Raw genomic sequence first — 20,409 nt, forward strand, 5'->3', positions numbered from 1 at the left:
CAAGTTCGTTCTGTATGTAATTTGACGCAATTAGCATGCGCTCGCTAAACCTGTCTAATAAAGTTATGTAAAAAGCAATCCCGCGTACGTCGAGTCACTTGTTGATGCCGAGGTCCGGTGTGTCCATAGTACAGCACCGTGTACTTATTTGATGGTAAGCCGATGGCGTAATGGGAACAATATCAAAATGGTATCAAAATTGAAAACTTGCGCACTAAATCCGTGACAACAACGGAGGTTCGGAATTTTTGAGTAAATAAGGTGAAAACCAATCGGAGAAACATTTTTTCGAAATGTTTACTACACTTTTTTGTCCTATGGTAAACCGGTACCGAAATGTTTCAAGGTGAATTGCGAATTTCTTTTTCGACAGTTTCACTCTAATCCTTATCAATTTGCTTGCCCAACGTGCTATAGTTTTGTCATTGAATTTTCTTAAAATATAGTATCGGCTTCGAGAAACCAGGACCTTTCGCTTCGAGTGTGCGAAATAAACGGCGTGGAGTCAAATCGGTCAACGGAAGCTTTGGCAAATCGTTGACAAATCGCAGCTTTCAAATGTGCGACTCGTATCGACCACTTTTGTCCCGAACGATTTGCATGAAAATGAAATGGGATTCATAACCGATCATCAAAAATGCGTCGCTCACGGCGTGTGACATAAGCGGCTGCGGCCATAGTTTACCCACCGAAAATCCCGCCTCAATGACACGGCTGCGTAGCCGTTTGCCGCGGGTGGAGTCCTCGGGCGGCCCGGGGCCATTCGGTACGATCTATCCTTGAAAGCCGCCGCGGAGCCCCCGACAGTCGGCAACAACGGGTACAATAATAATAACAACAAAAATTGTCTGAAACTTCAACAATCACCCGAAAACGGACGCCATCGGAAACCTGTTTCGTTGCGAAGCGGATAGTTTTGTTGGCTTCGTCGCGATCGTTCTCTTTTACTCTACTCGCCTTTACGTATCTTTTCTCCTTTTTCTTAAACGAAAACAGCCATTTGGAACCGCTCGGTTGGAACTGGAATTTTGCGCCGAAAGCTGCTCCTAGCTGCTGTGGCTCTGTGTTTAGCGCTTTTGGGAGAACCCTTTGTCGACACACACAGTGTGTCGTCCCTTAGGCGCTTTGGGCCTGTGTTAGGTTAAGGTCATTGCCGCGACACAGTTCTAAGCGCACATTTGTTTGACCGGAACTGGATCTCTCGAAAACATTCCTCTGAGGAGGGGGTTTCGCTGTTGGTCCTATCAGCAACCGTCCACGCACAGCGAACGCTGAGGCCTGTGCGCCTGGCGAAGGTCAAGTTCTGAGTTTTTTTTTGGGTGAAAGTTGCCAGCTACGGCTGACATTGAAGTCGTAAATTCTTAAGAGTCATGAAGTAATAACACTGTTGAAAATCCCAACATAAAGACAAGTTTTATGATGGTGTAATTTCAGGAACAAAAAAATGTTAAGTTAAAACTTTAGTCACAGAGCCGGCGACATGAACCTTCACGGGGTTGATCAGAAGTGGGTCTCTCACCTGTATCGATCATGGCAGTCGAAATCGACGTTCCTCTCCACGTCATCCAAAATGTCGTTAAAAAAGCACAAGAATAACGCATTCGTTCCAGTTCCAGTTGCGTTCCCTGTGACCCTTAGCATTTGTTTCGGTAGTTTGTCTGGTATGGCAGCTTTACACCATCTCCTACCAAACAGTTACAATGTACTGATGCCGCCTTCAGAGTGTGCACATTGAACCTCAGAAACTGCGCACTAAATCAGTCGGCGTCGGGGAAACGATGGGGACAAAATTGTCCTGGAAGCGAATACAAAGTTCGTCCTCAACGGATAAAGCCACGCCGAAATAGAAAGTAGAGGGATAGCATTTTGCATAATCAGTCCATCGGAATCCACTGACCCGGTATCGGTTTGGCGCTACTGACCTCGAAAAACTATATTTAGACCGTAGCATACGGTGTGTATAGTAGCAAAAGTTGGTAGCTACGGACGGATTCCCTGTTCGGGCCATCTCTGTTCGCCCATCTAACAAACAGTTCGAGCAGTTCGAGCTTGCTGGATGCGAAGCGTAGGGCAAGTTTACAAGCTATCAAAACAATAAATTTAACACCACCTTATCAGGGAGCAATAAACCCTTTGGTACTTCTGGTACGCAGATTACACCTTGACTTGAAATGTAACGTAATAAGTTAAAGCTCTTTTTATATACCTCCAACACACATCAACCTGTGAGCTACTTTACTCAGTGACTAATCCGACCGGTGTATTATATCTTGGTTGGTGCTTGAAACTGCCACTGGTTGGAACTATTAGAAAATGGCCTTACAGTCATACAAACGCCGCTTCAGTGTGTCCCGGTGTGCGTTTTTTTTGTGCCGGTTTGATGACGACAATCGTTTGGTCTGGACAAATTTGCACTTTCCAGCCTGACGGACGCTGACGTGTTCCACCTAACGGCGGTGACGCATGGGCCCCCGCTGCCAAATTGGCGCTACACACAACGCATTCAAATTGCTACCGTCAACACAACAGCAAGGGTTGGACAACAACACGGTATTGCGGCGGGGTTTACGGTTGATGACACTCCAAACTTTTTGGCACGTGAGGGCAGGATGGATTTGAAAACGCTACTTTCGTTTAGCAACGGAAGCATAAAGAGACAATGGTGTCATTAGGATCGTTACCTCTGGCTTTGGCTTTGGTCGTGGATTTTCCTTCGCGGAGCGTGACGTCGGTTTGCTCGTTCGGTTGATTCGTTCTCCAAACGTTCCGCTTCTTCTTCGATCACTTTTTTGCTGGCTTCAATACCACTTTTTTGAGCTCAAAAAACTACGCAATAATTTTTACACAATCACAAACGGCGATAACTTTGCGTCACACTTGAAAGCTCCGTTCCCGCGCCGTTGGTTTGGGTTGGATCGACCGTTAGTTTTCCGCTTCTTCCTTCGGTTCGGTTTCGCGGTAGCTGCGTGGCAAACTAACAAAAACACACTCTTCACACACTGTGCCAAAGGGGATTGGGATTAGATTTTAACGGTTTTCGCGAATAATTTTCTTCTCCACTTGATTTTTTTTTCTTTCTTTTCTCACCACTTCCCTTTCCCAGCGAAAGCGCTAGATGTTGTTTGGGACAACAACAGAAAAAAAAACCGTCGAAGGGGGTATAAAAACACGCTCAACCATTTGACAGTGGTGGTGAAAGATTTCTCTGAATCACCATCATCCCCCCGGTTTCTGAACACAGGTCCCAGGTTCTGTGAAATGGTTCTTTCTTTTACCGTTCACGGAACACCTCACGGAACCGTGTATTACGTAGCGTTGGATGATGCTGTGGATGCCAACACTTTTCGGGCCTGGTGACCATTCAGACCGTTCGGCGTTGGAAGGGGTTGGGATGGAGGGAAAAACGTTGTACAAATAGTTGCATCTGTTTACATTCCGGCCACTTGTCACGCTCCACACAAACACCGCACACAAACAGATCAACCCCCGGGGAACGCCGGGGACGCTTCTCGCCTAAACGCCCCCCTCCCCTCCAACCTTTCGCCAGGCGGAGCTCCCTCCGTCGAAATGGCAAGCAAAAGGCAACCACACTCCGCCGCCGTGTGTTTTTTTTTTATCAACACACTTGTAAACTGTCAAAAACGTGTCGCTTGGATGGCCACCGGATGGCTTCCGCTTTTGTTACACGGGACGGCGCTCAATCAGCGTCGCGTGTAATCGCAATCGTTGGCACCTCGATCGGTCGAATAGTACATTCAGGTTTGCAAACTATACGACCGGGAACACATTAAAATGGTGAACAACGATTTGACCTCAACAGACCAACAAGGGGCCGTTTTTTGGCATTTTATATTTCAGAAAAAAGAATATAACATGTGGAGATTTATCCGCTTTTTTATATGTTTTCCTCTTAAAAACCATCTGCTCTTTCGAATACCACCAACGGGTCATTTTAACCCCCAAAGGCTTGGTTGTTTGCTAAAACTTGGCACAAACGCTTATCAATTATTCAACATTTATTAATGACTCAATTTGTCATGCCATCTGAAAATGATGACACATTATGTGTGTTGGGAAAAAGTAAAAGTTTCGTTACCCCTTTTTACGAAAAGCTTGGCAAGCATTGTGCCATAAATGTCATTTGTAATTAGGAGCTTTATAAAATGCAGTAAAGTAGTTTATTTTTATAAATCGACTTGGAAAACTATCAAACAAGACCCACTGGTAGTGCTGAGAGGAGTATGAAAAGTCAAGACTCTATGGTCTTTAGTATAAAGTGACGATCGAATGGCGTAACGCGAGCTCGAAGGAGACGCCATCTCCCCGATTTGGGGTTGTGTTTTGCGATATCTTGTTGTTTTTGTCTTCCTTCGCACAATCAAGTGTGGCCTTTAGATGAAGTGATTTTTTTGTGGCCATCATTATTTTGTGGGTCGTTCGAAAGGAAAGTGCAGTGTGTGTGTGTGGGGAACATTTGTGCAGCCAAATGGGAGAAAGGAAAGAGAGAGAGAAAGAAAAAAACGGGACGCCCCGGAACGGAAGATGGACACACCAAGATGGCCGCGGAGCGAACGGTGGAAGGGGGTGTACTTTCGTTTCCACGTGTTGGGGTGGGGGTTGGCCTGGTTCTCCTGAAACCGAAACAATCGCACTTCACCTTTGACACCTTTCCCCCTTCGCGTAACAACACATACACCAAAAACACTAACACTCCGGAGCCGGGAGTTAAAATGGCAAACCGCAACCGAACGGAAACGCAAAACTGCAACTGCAACTGCAGTGACCACGCGATAGGAAACGTTCCACACCTCCCCCACACTCCCCTCCCTAGTCCCTCCAAAAGATGGTGTTCGGATTTCATTTATTTCCTTCCACTTTCTTCAGAACGCACGTGCGCTCCCGGTGGTTCGTTTGGGGCGGGGGGGGGGGGCTTTGATTGGAAACGCAATCAAAATAATAACAATTCTTCCACTTCCCTACCTTCCCTTGGCTTCCTTTCAAACCCTTTACAAACGTTTCGGAGAACTGGCTATTGCGCGGGAGTGGAGAAATGATACGATTCCCTTTGCTGGTGTTTCACGAGAACAACGAACGAATATAACAAAAAAAAAAACAAACCGGGTTTACACACCTACCCCCCGAGGGTGGCACAGAAGAGGGATAAAACAAGGGAGTTGGAGGGTGTAATAGTAACCTGTGCACAAACACACTCACGCGCACACCTTCAGAAGGCAGCGATAACACGCGCGGCCACGACACTCCTCGCGAGTCTCTGGATGGGAAAATGTAAGTACACACAAAACACCACGACCGGGAGAAGCTTTCCGTTGCCTTTTCTTACGATTTAATATATATGCCACACGGTTTGGCGCCGCTTCGCGCGGGTCGAACTGCTGAGATCGGGCGCACAGTGCTGAGAGGCTGCGAGAGTCCGAGTTGCGCTCGGGCCGCGGGATGACAGACAGACACGTCCGTTCGAGCTCACTGTCGAGCGGTTTCTGCGGTTCCGGTGTTGTGGCGCAACCAACGGCCGTTCATCGCCAGTAGCATCGCGTGCGATGACGACGACGACGACGACGGCGCGATGCAACCGAGCGAGTGTTCTTTTTTGTATTGTTTTTCGGGGGGCGCGACATTGCAATCGCGACCGGCGCATTCGCCCACCAATCCGTTGTCGGTTCCCCGAGGTTGGGATAAAAATTGGGGGCGATTTCGGGGAGGCCGGGCATCACTTTGAACTGAAAGGGGCGACTTTTTTTTGTCTGTTGTTGTTAAAATCTTGTCCTCGCCTCGTGCAGGTTGTTGTGTGTGGTGTTGTTTAAGCCATGTGGACGTCGTGTAAAAGCATCAGCACACTTGTTCACGTGCGGACCCGGCGGTCGCTGATGGTGAAGAGTGCCCTCTTCAATGGATGGGATTATTATGGGCCCAAGAGAAGAGGCTCTTTTCGATAGCAACGTTGGACGCCGAGTGGCACGAAAATGGTTTCGCTATTTTACGGACACTCTTGTTTGAAGTGTTCCTACTCATTATACCCCCGCCAGTACGGATGCATCCCTGCACTTCGACGGACGAAGTACGTCGCAAGCCGGCACAGATGTAACGTAGCTCGCAGTTGTTTGTATTACAGCGTGTAATACGTTACATTCTCCATGTAGCAATGAGATTCTCCAACCTGTTGCTTGGGGCAAAAGGAAACGGTGAAGCTTTTATCATCGCTGAAAAGGAATTGTTTCCCACAATCATTGAAAATTATTTTTATCAAAATGCTTAATCACCCTATTTGACGTTGCTCTAAGAAAAGTATCAAAACAAGCTAAAGAAAATGCCAAAGTTAATAAAAAAACATGAAGATTATTTTTGAACAGATAAGAGATAAGCTTCCACGTGTTTCGATCTCGTTGCCATAAAGCTTTCAGCTATGGCGGTTTAAATTATGGCACTACGATTTCAAAATCCATAAACCGTAGTATTTAAACACACAGATGAACGGGTTGGTAACGATTTTTCCAAAAACGGGAATGTGTCATGAACTTCGGCTATATATTCCAATAAATGTATTAATTTCAAAACTAAAATAACATATTATTAAAGTTTTCCCTTACCAATCGCAGTCTTTTCAAGATCACAAAACGGTGGAAAATTGTGGTCGTTAGTGGATGGTAAATGTTGTGCTATTATTCAAACTAAATTTTAAAGCAGTATTTATGTGATTGGTATAAAATTATACATGTCGGATATTTGTGCCTTTGAGCTTTTTTATATTCTCGTTGATTGACACTTTTGAAACTTAAATGATTATTTTATTGTAAAGTAACATGTACTAAAGTGATTTGGGTAATTTGATTGGAGTCAGTTTGTCAGACTTTGGCCTTGCCAACAAAAGTTTGCGATAGATTATGCCCATATCTTCACTTCCAGAAGAGCAGCAAGAATTATTACCTTGTTGCGAAACAAAGCATCGGTTCCAGCGCGACCTAAGATGAAGACCATGCGCCTCCACCTACCCACCCTATTCGGTGCCATTCGTCCTACAGCATCCATCACCGCTGATAAGGAGCAACTTTTGACAGCCGGCCATCGATCCGCCCGCATGCCGGGTGGATGTTGGTCAGCTAATATCCGGATCGACGAATGGTTCGTTTGCTTTTGCAACCGGCCGTTAGTATTTTTATTGTATTATTATCGTTCCATTTCCACCACATATGTGACTTTCTTTGTTGTAAATACAACCGAACACACTCAGACCAATCGGACAATTTGATGCATATCCGATGCACGCGTTATTTAAACTCCACCGGGAGCTGTAAAAGGGCAGTGAAATAAATTATGGACCGGGACAAACACAATGTCGACAGAACCCCCTCGGTATAATATCATGTGTTTTGGAGTTTTACGATTTGTTCATTTGTTTTCTACAAACGTGGTAGTTTTTCCAGACCACTCAAGCTTTTTCCTCGTGGAACTCAGTCCCCACGATGGGGAAAGCAACTGTCGGTGAGTGGCGCCATGAGTGCGAGTTTTCTTTTGCCCTTCCAGTTGGAGTTCCCCCGCTCGCAGTGGGGAAAAAGCATTTTCCGCAATGGACCCCATACAAAGTGCGCGAGGCTTACATTGTGCCGTTCGCTATCAGTAGCGTGCGGATCTTGAGGTGGCGTAGGCACGAATTGACCGCGAACTCATCGGCCGGACGCGCTCTCGACGCCATCGAACTCCGGGCAAAAGGTGTGCGAACGCGCGTGCAGGTATCGATTTTCCAACAAGGCGAAAACACGCCTTACAATGTCGGACCAGCAGGAGTTCCCTTGCCCGCTGGTTCCCCGGCAGCACGGCCAGCGTGGCGTTAATGGATGGCCACAAAATGGTGGTCCCGGTTCGGAAATGGAAATAAATGTTGTTTCCCGCGTGTATGGTCCGGTTTAGATTCGTGTGTTATTCGGTGGGCATCAACAGATAGACATACACACGCACGCACACGTGTGGCCAGTGCAGTGCAGGTGAAGGTGTGAAAATACCCAAGGATAACGAGGCGAAGGCATAAAGAGCACCTGAGAACCGTTACCAACCGCCGGAATCTGCGTGAACGATGTGTGAATTGTACGCCACCATCACTGTCACAACGGATCATCGTCACCATCGGACGTCGTGCTTCGTCAAGGTAGGAATCCACATCCCTTTTTTTTTTTTATTATGCTTTGATTTCCTCCTGCACGTAACAAAACCCCTTGAACGGCCACTTGTTGCAAAGGAAAACAAACGACCGACAGGAGGGACGAACGAAAACGAGATGGGATTGGGCTGGGATGCAGAGCAGAGATGTCCTTGCCGGGAAAGGATGAATCCCTCCTCACTGTACCATGCATGTGCGTGTGTGTGTGTGTCCTGAGGAGACAGTGTGCAGTCCAATTAAGGGGGGCAGAGGCAAAAAAGGTTGTTAGCGTAATGAAGGATTGTTGCGATGGTGACGGGATGCAAGCCCCGAAGACCACCGTCCGCTGTGAGTTGTAATATTGGAAATGGAGCCGAGAGGCGTAATGAGAAAACTTGAGCCAACTGGAACCGCCAGGGCGGTTGGCTAAGCGGAACCAACTGGGCGATGATATAGAATTACTGTCCCTTTGGATGAATATTTTATTCTTAAATCAGATTACGTACGTCGGGTTTCATCACGTCAGGCTTTAGTGCGCCTTTAAATTGCCTGCCAACTGCGAGCAAGTTGATAAGTTGATTGGAAGTGTGAAAATGAGTTTCTCCAACGGAGAGCACGGTGGTTACAGGTTTTCCATTTAATTTCGCTCGAGAAGAAGACCGTTAAGAACTTTCCTTTAAAAATACACACCATGGAAATCGGGGAAAAGGAAACGACGTACCTCGCCGAAATTTCATGTTTTTCGTATTTACAATTCCGTCACATTAAAGCACATGTTCCTGCAATGGCTTCGAGCGCTGACCCAGAATGTGCCGTGCCCGCGCAAAAACCGAGCATTTGCATTTCATTTACATTTTCTTTCTTTGCCCGCAGCTTTTCCCGTGCACAATATACGCAAGCTTTCGCTAGTCAGGCCCCTTGGTGTGTTGATAATATATATTCAAGAAGGAAGGGAAATGTGGGAATATCGAGCAAAAATATAAATTAGCCAATGCGCATTTTTCTGAAAGAAAAGTAAAGGGTCGAATAATTGTGTGTCATGATGACGAGCGGAAAAAAAAATCGATCTATTGAAACCGTGGGGTTATTGGAGTGGAAATCTTAAGATAAGAAAATCTTTTCGTATGGTACATGGTGTATAAGCGATAAGTTTTTCGCCTGTTAACGTATGTGCTACCATTCATGCATTGATAAAGCTGGTTAACTAAAGAAGAACCTTCGTAAAAGAGAAAATTGCGCAATTTCAATACATTAGAAAATTTCCCAACTCGCAATTCGGGGATAATGTTCAACTTTGGTGGTTTGGTTCATCAGTCTAGCAGTCGTGAAACGCATGAAACAGTCATTGAAATTAATGTCGAACAGTTATTTCATTAACTCCGTTGGAAAGTTGGTGGTGGCCCTTCCTGAAGCGAGCGAGCAATTTTCCCCGGAACATTTTGGCTTCGGTAAATATTTGAGATATTTGGAGGGCGAGTAACATCAGATGTTTCGTGGAAATGTTTCGACCGGAAGGCTTGGTGCACGCGCGAGAAATTTTCTCCGATTACTGCTCTATGAAAACTTTCATTCGAACTGCGGGAGACCGATCACATCAACCCCGGGTCCCAGGAATCCCCTTTCGCATGTTGGCCACTTCGTTTCGCGTTTTCGCACAGTCACACTCAGCCCGGTGGGCCATCTTTTTCGGTTTTATTTGACACTCGACGGGCATTACTACAGCGCAGTGTCTTTCGGAACGATATTAGGATTCATCGCACGGAAACACGGACCGTATACCGCACGCCGTAAGCGGTTGATCAGATTTGCTCTTCTTTCAGAGCTTGCCCACCAACGTTACCAAACCGAGCGTTGGAAGATAAGCCGAACAGAAGCAGGATTACTGCGGGGTGAAATAAATAAAAATAAAGTCAAAATAAATTCCAACCTTTTCCACCGTCGTCGGTTCTTTCAGCGCTTTTACTCGGTGGAACCGAGCCGGAAAAGTTTTCCGACGAAAGTATTGCAGTACATGACCGGGAACAACGAAACTTGGACGACTGGTGGCAGTTTGTTGTAAGAGAGTGTTTATGTTACTATTGTTGTTTAAGCTTATTTCAAGAATCATATTGTTGGCTTGTGATTGTATTCTCTACCGCCAAGGACAGTTTTGTAACGTGTTGGATACTGACAAAGTCGTTCATGTTGAAAGGAAACCATTTTTTATTGTTAAGGATTTAATTGGAGCTGAAAATCCTGTAACATAAGGAACGATAATGGGCATCATAAAACCTTCATTTGTTGTCCTTAAAGAGATTTCTGAACATTGTTCATAAACTGCATATTTCTTCATCTCGAAAGGTCAGGAAAAACACAGTTTTTTTTTGTTAATTTTACTTTTCATTTCGATATGGCCTTTCCATCTTGTTTGATATTTAACTTCTTGAAGGCGGCAGCACAGTGGCCAGCGAACCCCTCCCAATGTCAATATTACTCTGCTACGGTGGCAAATTTGCACAACATCCCAACGCCGGCCGCGAGCGAAACCTTGCCCTCAGCAAGGTTGAGGTCATCAAAATCGGAAACACCTCCCCGCTCCGACCCCCAGGGCGCTGGGCAGTAGCTGAAAATGATATTGATATTGATTATGTTTCTCGCCTGCAAAAATGCGTGCGGCCAACCAAACCGGATGCCAGCGCTCCGCCGGGACAGAATTTAATTTATTTCGCAACCTCCCTGTTCCCCGGGAAAATTGTTTGTCAATGATTTATATGCGCGACGGTGACGACGACACCACCAACGTTGGGCGTACTGGAAAAGCGTTTGCCACCCCCGAGGGCACGCGCTTCCCGTCCGAAAAGATGGCGTCGGTGGCTGGCTTGGGTGAAAAGTAAAACTATCTGAGCAACCCGACCCGCGCGACCCTTGTTGCTAATTTGGTTTTTGGCTGGCCGAAAACCATCTGCCGAAAGCTTACACAACGTTCGTTGCGGTGAGGCTAATGCTGTCGCCATCGAGCCAGGAGGGTGACATTCGGTAAGCCGAGGGCTTTCAGTTGTTTCTGTCGGTGTTGCGTCTTGCTCGGTCGTCGTTTCCTTCGCAGCAATTTTTCGCAATTAGCTAAGCTTCCGCTAATTGAAACGCGAGACGGGGCGAAACATTCAGCCGGCGGTTTTTGTTATGGGTAATGGTAAATTTGCATGAATTTAAAGTGACTGGGATTAGCGCGCGCTGGTAAACGTTATATAGTCAGCTTGACAGATTTGTGTCTATTAGGATTAACATTTGTGAATCTGTTGATCTGCATTCTTATGGCTCAAATTGTTACATGGAATAATTTAAATGCGAACCAGATGAAGGACGAAAATTGTCAGGAAAGCAGTTTTCAGCATGTTGGACAATTATTGTTCTTGTTCCAACTAGCTTACATTTTAAAGGCTTGTATTAAACATTTTAAAGGCCCTTGTTTTGTTTTAAATATTTTAAAGGCTACATTTTAAAGGCCCTTTCACAACCAAGGGAAATATTTTTCCCATCTACAAAACTCGTTACTGTCTGTTCAACTATTTTCAAAATGATACTTTTGAAACGAAACACAAAAGAAAACATAATGTCAAAGGTGGCAAATGTTTTACTGAACGAATAAACAAAAAAGAAGTATCAAAATTAATTGCACAAAAACCAAACCATTCTTGCGTTCACCCAACAACAAAAACTTAGTATTTGGCACGTTGGTGAATTTATTATTTTTTTATAGAAATGGCAAAGATCTTTTTTTTTTAATTTTTATTATATAATTTGTAGTGGAAAGCAAATAAAAGAAATTCCGATATCATAAATATACTGGTCCTTTATTTACTTTTGTGGTTCATGGGGAAACATATTTCCCATGAAATTATAAAAAAAAAACCAACACATACTGCTAGGTTTTTCTGGTGATATTCTCTTGTTTTACACCCCAAATAGCCATAATATTGTGTTGTATTGCCAATTTCAGTCTTGAACAGCCAGGTTTAAATGCATCATCGCTTTCCGTTGTTGTAACAAATGACATCCAATATGGCATGGATTTCAAAAAGGAAGTCAATCGTTACCATTACCCTACCGGATGCAGTGTTAAATCGCAAACAAATGGCAAATATGTGCAGCATCACCATCTCGATGCCGTGATTCCCAGGCATAGAATGTCCGACGAAAAAGTTATCTTAATTATCCTCCGCTCGTTCGGTTGAATATGCATGTAGGTGGCACTTACAGAAAACTGTTGCACATTTGTTCGCCGATAGGGCGGGATCTTGGGTCGGCAAAGTTCGAAAAATGGCCCCATCCAGAAGCAAAACGACTCTCAGGTCGAGTGCAGCGTTCCTCGTTGCAGTACGTTGTGGTGAGGTGAAAGCGATATACATGGGCGAAGAGCAAAAGAGCTGCAGAAATAATACCCACCGACATGGTGGTTGTGCTTGCTGTTGTAGTGCGCTTTGTTTGTTCGATTGGCCGTTATTGCGAGGAAAACTGGTTCCATGCTGCTGGACTATGGAAGAGGGTGGGTGAGCGATTATAAAGGTCCACTTGAAAGTAGCGCAACATACAACACGACGGAGTTAATGAAAAGTTTTCAACACCAAAGCAATATCGCTTCACCGACACAAATGGGATGGTTTGATTTATCATCCGGATGTTATTAAGTTGTTCGATGTTCACTTTGTTTAGCTTCATATTTATATTTTTGTTTTATTTTCCAAGTGTGCTTTTGTTAACTATTTTTACATTATTTTCACCTACCTGTATTCAACTTCTTAGATCTATAGATCAAGAAGATACATTTTAATATCGTCCCAATAATTTTGTCCTACCTCCACGCGAAACAAGTCCCACTGTGCCGCGGCGCATCGGAATGCACCGGGTGCGTCCCAAAACGGCATCCATTGTGGGAGAAATTGCACTCTCCAGTCGGTGCTGCAACTGCACCATGCACGGTGTTCGTTCGCCTCGTTCGAAATCATAAGATACGGGTATATAGAGTGGCCCGAAAGGCTGTTACAGGTTCTCGAGAGCAAACAATATGGTCACGTTGGACAACTCACTCCGCCTGGTGGTGCTGCTTTGGTGTGTGGTGTCGGGAAGCGGCGAGGTAGCGCTCCGAACCGGAAGAGCCCGGCAGGACATCGCGTATGGCAACGGAGGTTGCCCCGCTTGTGGTGGGTGTTTGCCCAAGGAGAGAAGCGTCGAACATTAAGAGCACTTACTGACGGTGTTTTCGTTTGGGGGGGGCTGGGGCGTATAGCGTGCGGAACGACGCCACCCGAGACCCTGCGTGTTATCGGCGGGAACGCGTCCGACGTCGACCGGTTCCCCTGGATGGCGGCCCTGTTCTACCGGACGCGGTTTACCTGCGGTGGCAGTTTGATTAACGATCGCTACGTTCTGACGGCGGCGCACTGCGTGGCCCGGATGGAGGCGGCCGGCTTCGAGGTGTACCTCCGGCGGCCGAACATCGTCGAGCTGAACGACGGTGCCATCCACCGGCGGGTGGCGCGGATCATCGTGAACCGGTACCAGCAGCTGCGGAACAACAACGACGTGGCGCTGCTGCTGCTCGAAGGTCCTCCGATCCGGCCGGAAGATGGGGCGGTCCCGATCTGCCTACCTCCCGGTGGCTTTGCCGATGGGTTTCTCAACGGCCGGGAAGCGGTGGTCACGGGCTGGGGCACGACGGAAACGGGCGAGCTGTCCGAGTACCTCCAGCAGCTGAGCGTGCCGATCCTCACCAACCAAGAGTGTCGTCGGTCCGGGTACTACCGATTTGAGATCACCGCCAAAATGCTCTGCGCCGGCTACCTCGAGGGTGGGCGGGACTCGTGCCAGGGGGACAGTGGCGGTCCCTTGCAGCTCCCCCGCACCGCCGACGGTTCCCCCGAGGCGGACAACCAGCTAGGCGACGGAGGCCCGCGGCAGATGATAGTCGGAGTGGTCTCGTGGGGAAATGAGTGCGCCCAGCGGAACTATCCCGGAGTGTACGCACGGGTCACCCGGTTCGTCAGCTGGATCCGGAGCCGAAGCCGGGGCGCGTGCTGGTGCGATTGAAGCGGAACCCGGGTTTCCCCCCAGGTAACCTTAAACCACTGTTTATCGGCGGGCGGACGTTCAATTTATGCCAGGCAGAGGCCAATTAATTGGTCTCGAACGACCGGGCATCGTTAAAAGCAACGATCCTTCCCCGGGAGGAGTCTTTTCCTCTCCCGGAGTGGTAGGAAACATTGTGATGCGTTGGACGTGATCCCCGGCCGATGGCCGACAGCGTTTTAAATAAAGAATGGCAACATGCCGAGCGTGCCGGAGACAGATTGCTTGATTGGTATCTTTGCACGTCCCAATGGACCATCTTTTGTGATCAACTTCGTAGTTTTTTTGTGTGTGCGAGTTTTGAAACAATCCAAGAAGGGATGGCCTTTAGTTTAATTGCTTAACAGTCAAAAAACAAAAAAGACGGGAGTAACTTGTTGGGTGTCCGTTGATTTCTCAATTCGGAACGCTAAAGTTTAATAATAAATTAATTGGCAAGCAGAGTAACAACCAGTTGATGGACAGCTTTAAAACTTGTACCCGACTCGTTCCGGAGCGTCGAACAGGAGCGCATTAATAATGTAAAACCATCTTGACTACATGACCCAACGGTTGAGTTGGTTGGTAAAAAGGATCTAAGGGTTTTGTTTTCTGGAAAAAACATTGAGTATTTTTAGAAATAAATAAAAACGTTTCACTGGAATGGTGGATGAATTCTACGTAATTCGAAAAAGGGATTTTCCTAGAGAAATCTAGAGTTTTAGAATTCATACCAAGTTCTTTACGTGGTTGTATTTTCTCGGTGAGCTTGTATTTGTATCTGTATTCTAATAAAAATAAATTTAAGCTCAAAGTCCTTCCAGTTGATCGATGTTATGAAACACCTTGCAGCCGACTTAAAACCCAACCTTCGGGGTTCACGAACAAAACCAATCTAATGAGAATATTTTTAAACCTCTTTTTAATGGTTTTTGTGTGGAATTAATCAACCGTATTTTGTCAACATTTCCGACCGCTGAATCCTCAAACGAAGCGACGTGACTGGTATTTTATTCGCTCGCCTTTTCTATTTTGCGGGAGGTTTATTGTCCCAATTCGATCCCTCTTCAAAGCGCACAAAACGGGTAGGGATTTCGCGGGAAGCACTATGATTTGGAAACAATTACGGGACACATGTCAGAGGCACGGCCTTTCCGTAGCCTATCATCAGCGTAACTCGCTTCGCTTTACGAAATAAAAGCTTAACTGCGAATTATACGCCTGAACACATTATAACCGGAAAGGTCCGCCCCGGGCGTTACAGCTGTAAGCGAACGGAATCCCACTTCGATGCTTCTTCCTCCGCCATCGGTTCAACACACAATGGCGTGTGTCCCGGTTTCACCGGAACTACCCCACTGCGGAAAAGCGTATCGCCGCGCCGCCCGAGGTACGTGAATTCCGCCCCGGGGAATACGTTCGAATCCCGCTTTTCCGTGAACGTGAAGCGAGTGGGAGCTGCTCGCTCGCCTTGTCGACGACGGAGTTTGGCACTCTGGGAGTTGGGAGTTTAATCTTCCCCGCCACCAGGCCACCATCACCAAGGTAAGCAAACATGCTCACCTTTGTCCCGGAGCCCACCTTTCCGAACACGGGAAGAAAAAGGTCCTGGGAGGGGGGTCACCAGTCCTTTGAGCTTTGTTGTTGTTTGGGATATCACCTCCGGTCGCTCCACCGTTTCTTATCGTTCGTTTTTCGTGGACCTTCCTTATCCCTGTGGAGCATCATTCCCAACGGCGCATGCTCCACTGGAAGGGCGTTGGAGATACTGAGTTCCTTACGGAAAATGAGTGTGTCCACCAGAGGGGAAGTAGTCCTCGGGAACACTGGCGGGAACATTGAACACTGGTCCAAACGGGGTTCAGTCCGTTTTGGCAACCGTGGCAACAAGTGCCTGGTACCTCCCGGCTGATCGACGCCTTCGCCGGAAGTTGAGCGCATCGGGCGAGGCACGTTAAGGCCTGCCTTATCGCACCATCTTGCGATTGCCACATCCTGTCGTTAGTTTCCATTGTCGGAAATTGACGGTAAATTGAACGGTGGTTCAATCGGGGATTTTGCAGTGATCTCTTCCGGATGAAAAATAAATAACTCGGATTACACACCACGTCGTGCATTGTGTCGGTCGGTCGGTGCCGGTAATGGTGACTCGGTGTAGCAAAGTGAAACAAAGTGTCCGGGTGTCGTAAAAGTGTATTAAAACGCACAAATTAGAGCGCACGCTATCGAATCGCACATTGATCGGGAAACCCTGTTCCCTGGGGAGGGCTAGTGTGGGATATGATTTTACTATCGCTTCGTGTAAAGTGCTGTTCCTGCTTCCTTTGGCGCCACTCGTAAAACACGGACAAGCTCTAGCGTCCGGAGTTAACGCTTGCATCATGCACTGGATAGGAGGATACCTTCACTGATGCTTCGAGCAACCGATCGTGGAACTTCAACGTGGATTAAAACGGATCATTTCGTAGACACACCTCGCAACCGGAAAAGCCAACGCGTGAAGGTGGGGAATTGTGTTTTTTTTCCCTGTTTCCCCATAAAACACCCAGTAAAGTCGAGTGATGGAAAATGTTTATGAAAAATTAAATTACTCATTCATGATCATGGCAAGCTTCGGCGCTTCACCTTCGGCGATTTGGAGAGAATGTGTGCAGTGGAGTGGGAAAAATAATGACTTACACCACACACACATACGGTGCCCGGAGGGTTGGCAACCGTTTTTCCTTTCGTATGTTTTCGCCGCATGCTGCTGTTGTGAATAATATAAGTTTCATTTTTCTGTCGTTTTATGCTTTCCACCCTGTGACTCTGTGTTCAGCAACGACCGCGGGCAGTTTCTAAACACTTGACTACGCCTCCAACCTTGCCCCTCCGTGCCCCAGTGTAGGGCCTATCTGTCGCCATCTGTCTGTCTGGTCGGTTGCTTCAAGTTGGCTAGGAGCCTTCCATTTGTGTGCATTTCGCGAAAGCCCAGCAGTTTGATGAGTACATTGAAACATTATGGTTATCAGTGCACTTTATCAGTTTTAGTAATAAATATCGATATGAAAGGTTTTAGATTCACAAAATTTAAAGCTTTAAAAGAAATCCTTGCACATTATAAACGATTTCCAAAACAAAACATTATAATGGATTTGTCTTGTGTTGCGCTTAATGAATCTTTCGACGAGATCCATGCATATGAATCTTTAACCTAAGATTCATTCAGAAGGATTCACGACGAAAGATTCAAAACACAAAGATTCATTCAAATTTATGAATCTGAATCTGATTTACACAAATCTAGATGTGTCCAAAAAGTAATAATTTTGGAAGATCTAATTTCCTCATTTTTCACATATTATTTAAATCGGTACATATTCCCTTAGATATATTAACTTTAACATAAATGCCAGGCAGAAAATTATATTTTTTTAATTTGGTTTTGTTTCGAAAAGACACTCAATAAGGGAATGCAGGTTGTTTGTTAATGCACAATATGTTTTTTGGAAAGGAAATGATAATCTTCCAGCATACTTGTAATCTGTGAGATATATAAGCTTTAAAAAAGTGTTTGATAAACACTTTTTTGTTCACAACCGCGGCTAGATAGCTTTTCAGTCATGTTTTTAGTAATTTTCCAATCTACTTACCTCACTTACATATTTTGGTGTTACATCTTACATATCTATTCATATACTTCTTGGATTGTTACTTAACACATAATAAGCCAATTATCTACATCGGCTATCTTAGCTTAGATTCTAATAATTGTTTTATACTCTCCATTTATATCTTCCTTCCGAGTTTGATACTAAGTCCTCTTCAAGAATACGGAAGGATATGATAGTTTCTTCAGTAATTGGTTACTTCACTTGTTAGCTCTCATGCAAACCATTATTTAGCCAAACATACACACACACACATCCATCCACCATTGTCCCGAACGACACTCGAGTAACGACGACAGTTATAAAAATAGTTCCCAGAGCCAGCCTCTTGCTCTGGATGCGGAAAGGAGTAAAGGTTTTTCTTTCGCTTTTTACCCGATGCTTTTACCACCCGGGCACCGTTTCAGTGCCATTTCACACATGCAGGCACTTGAAAACCTCCGCCCCGTTTTCTTCCGGACGAACGATGTGCAGCATCCTTCTTTTTTTTTTTTTTGTTGGGGCGTGGAAGGGGAACGAAAAGGTTACAAAGAAAGATGTAGCAGGGGGAAAAAAAAAGAAACACTCGAGGTGAAACCCGGAGGGCCCCATCTTGGCTTGTCGGAAAAGTCTCAAGTAACCTTCGTCGAGGTTGTGCGTCACGTAGCGTTTTCGTTGCCATGTCTCACCGAGGGCCCACCGGTTTAAGGGGTCGGAAAATCCGATCCCAACCAAGAGCGGCGGGATGCCCGGATGTGGTCAAGTTATTACAACACACAGCGGATGGATTTACTTCGTGGAATATAAGTATAATATTTTCTTGTTGGAATCATTTCCCTCGTTCGGCGTTTGTTTTACTTTTTTTTTTCGGTGCGGTTGCCTTTTTCTTTTTGTCTCCTGCTGGGCCAAACACCACGTTTCTTGAGGGCAGAAGATTTATTCCGCAACAGTAACATGGAACATAAATCAGCCGCAAACCGGTGATAATTTATATGATCAATTTACTGGCACGACAGTTCTCGCACGAAGTCTCACAAGGACACCAAAGGTTTGCAACATAATTTCTTTCTCCGGATGTGGAGCTTATGCAATTTTTTTTTTGCACATTTTCCAAATGTCACCAAAAAGGAAGAAAATGTAGTCATTTATTCACAATTGCTTCTTCGCTTCCATGGCAAAGCTTTCGAACCGTTCATTATGGATAAATGTTAGTCATTTGCGCGATAAACTTTTCTTTCACTTTACGCCCCATCATATGCCCGGAGTGAGAGATAAAAATCGAAAAGTAAATACCGACCGAGCTCGTTGGGCTTATAACAGCGCCCAGGCTGGAGTCATACTCGCTCATTTTCCAACCATATTAAACGCGGTGCAAATTTCCCTCATCAACTAACGCGAATGGCATGCGATGAATTTAAATTCACCCCACGTGGAAACTTCGGGCGGTGTTCAAGTGCGATAAAATGCAGTTAAAAAAAGAAAACCAAAGAACGCAGACCTGCACCCCGCAATCAAGGGAAGTTTTTAATCGCTAGTGGAGAAGAAACTTTAAAGAAAGCAGCAGCTTATCGCGAACGCCACGTTCAAGGTGAATGGTGGAGAAGGAGAAGTTTTAAAGCTTGGCTTAATAAACTGCCACTAAACTTTGGAGGCTTCAAGATGGCTGGTTGAACTCTTGTGTTCGGCCTTGTTTACTGTTGTTTGAGTACGCTGTACGCGCGACCACAGTGTTGTGGAATGATAAACATGTCTGCTGCCATTATTGCACAAGCTGACCATAAATCTTCCACAAGTACTACGGGGCATGGTTTAGGAAAGCAGTGAACATGTTGCTCCGAGTGACGTACTTTAATAATGCCATATTTACCAACAAGAGCCGACGCACATTGCCTTATGACATCGCATGCCGATCGTCTACAAGGATTCAGCAAACGAGCCTCAAAACGTCCACGGTGGCCACACGTCACAATTGCGTGGTGAAGGGAGCCTTGCGGTCCCGTGTTCGGGTCTAATATCTCTGGACACGCGATGCGGGTCTGGAAGGACGAAATGGAAAAGGGAAAACTCGGGGACGGGGGACAAACCGCAAGATACGCATTCCATCCTGGCATCACGCTTCTTCTCTCCGCCCATCGTACCCGAACCCGTACTTTGAGGAATTGAGCGATGGTTCGGAACACAGGAATGGTGCAGAACCGACCGCATTCCTTTCACCGAACGCTGCACAAGATGGCGCTAAGTTGGTGGTGTTGGTGGGCAAAATTCATTTAACCATTCGAATCACATCGGAGACGGGCTTTTGACTCAATTAAACTTCCTCCGAGTTAAAGTGATATTGGCGATGCTGATGGATAGGAAATGAAATGGACGCGAAACGTGCTCATCATTTTTGCACGTTGATTGAAACAGGAATGAAGAAAATAGTTGTGTACTTTGAGGAAAAAGTTCGTCTTGATATTCTGATAGGATTAGATCTTAAAACAAAGATAATTCTAAACCTACAACTAGTCGAGCTTAACTTCATTAAACAATGGTTCAAACTTTCCTATA

General features: G+C 45.8%; 2 protein-coding genes across 2 annotated transcripts in view; both read left to right on the plus strand.

The window, feature by feature from the left end:
* LOC131266276 (synaptotagmin-5) overlaps positions 1-20,409 on the plus strand; it is a 36,195-nt gene that overhangs the window by 11,693 nt on the left and 4,093 nt on the right. The gene's annotated exons all lie outside the window — the stretch shown is intronic.
* Positions 13,191-14,302, plus strand: LOC131261995 (trypsin-7-like). The gene is made up of 2 exons (XM_058263882.1): positions 13,191-13,326; positions 13,413-14,302. Exons 1-2 carry the CDS (start codon positions 13,191-13,193, stop codon positions 14,210-14,212), a joined length of 936 nt encoding a protein of 311 aa, XP_058119865.1. The 3' UTR covers positions 14,213-14,302.

The sequence above is a fragment of the Anopheles coustani genome, chromosome 2 (genome assembly GCF_943734705.1).
Source record: "Anopheles coustani chromosome 2, idAnoCousDA_361_x.2, whole genome shotgun sequence".
Lineage (NCBI taxonomy): Eukaryota > Metazoa > Arthropoda > Insecta > Diptera > Culicidae > Anopheles > Anopheles coustani.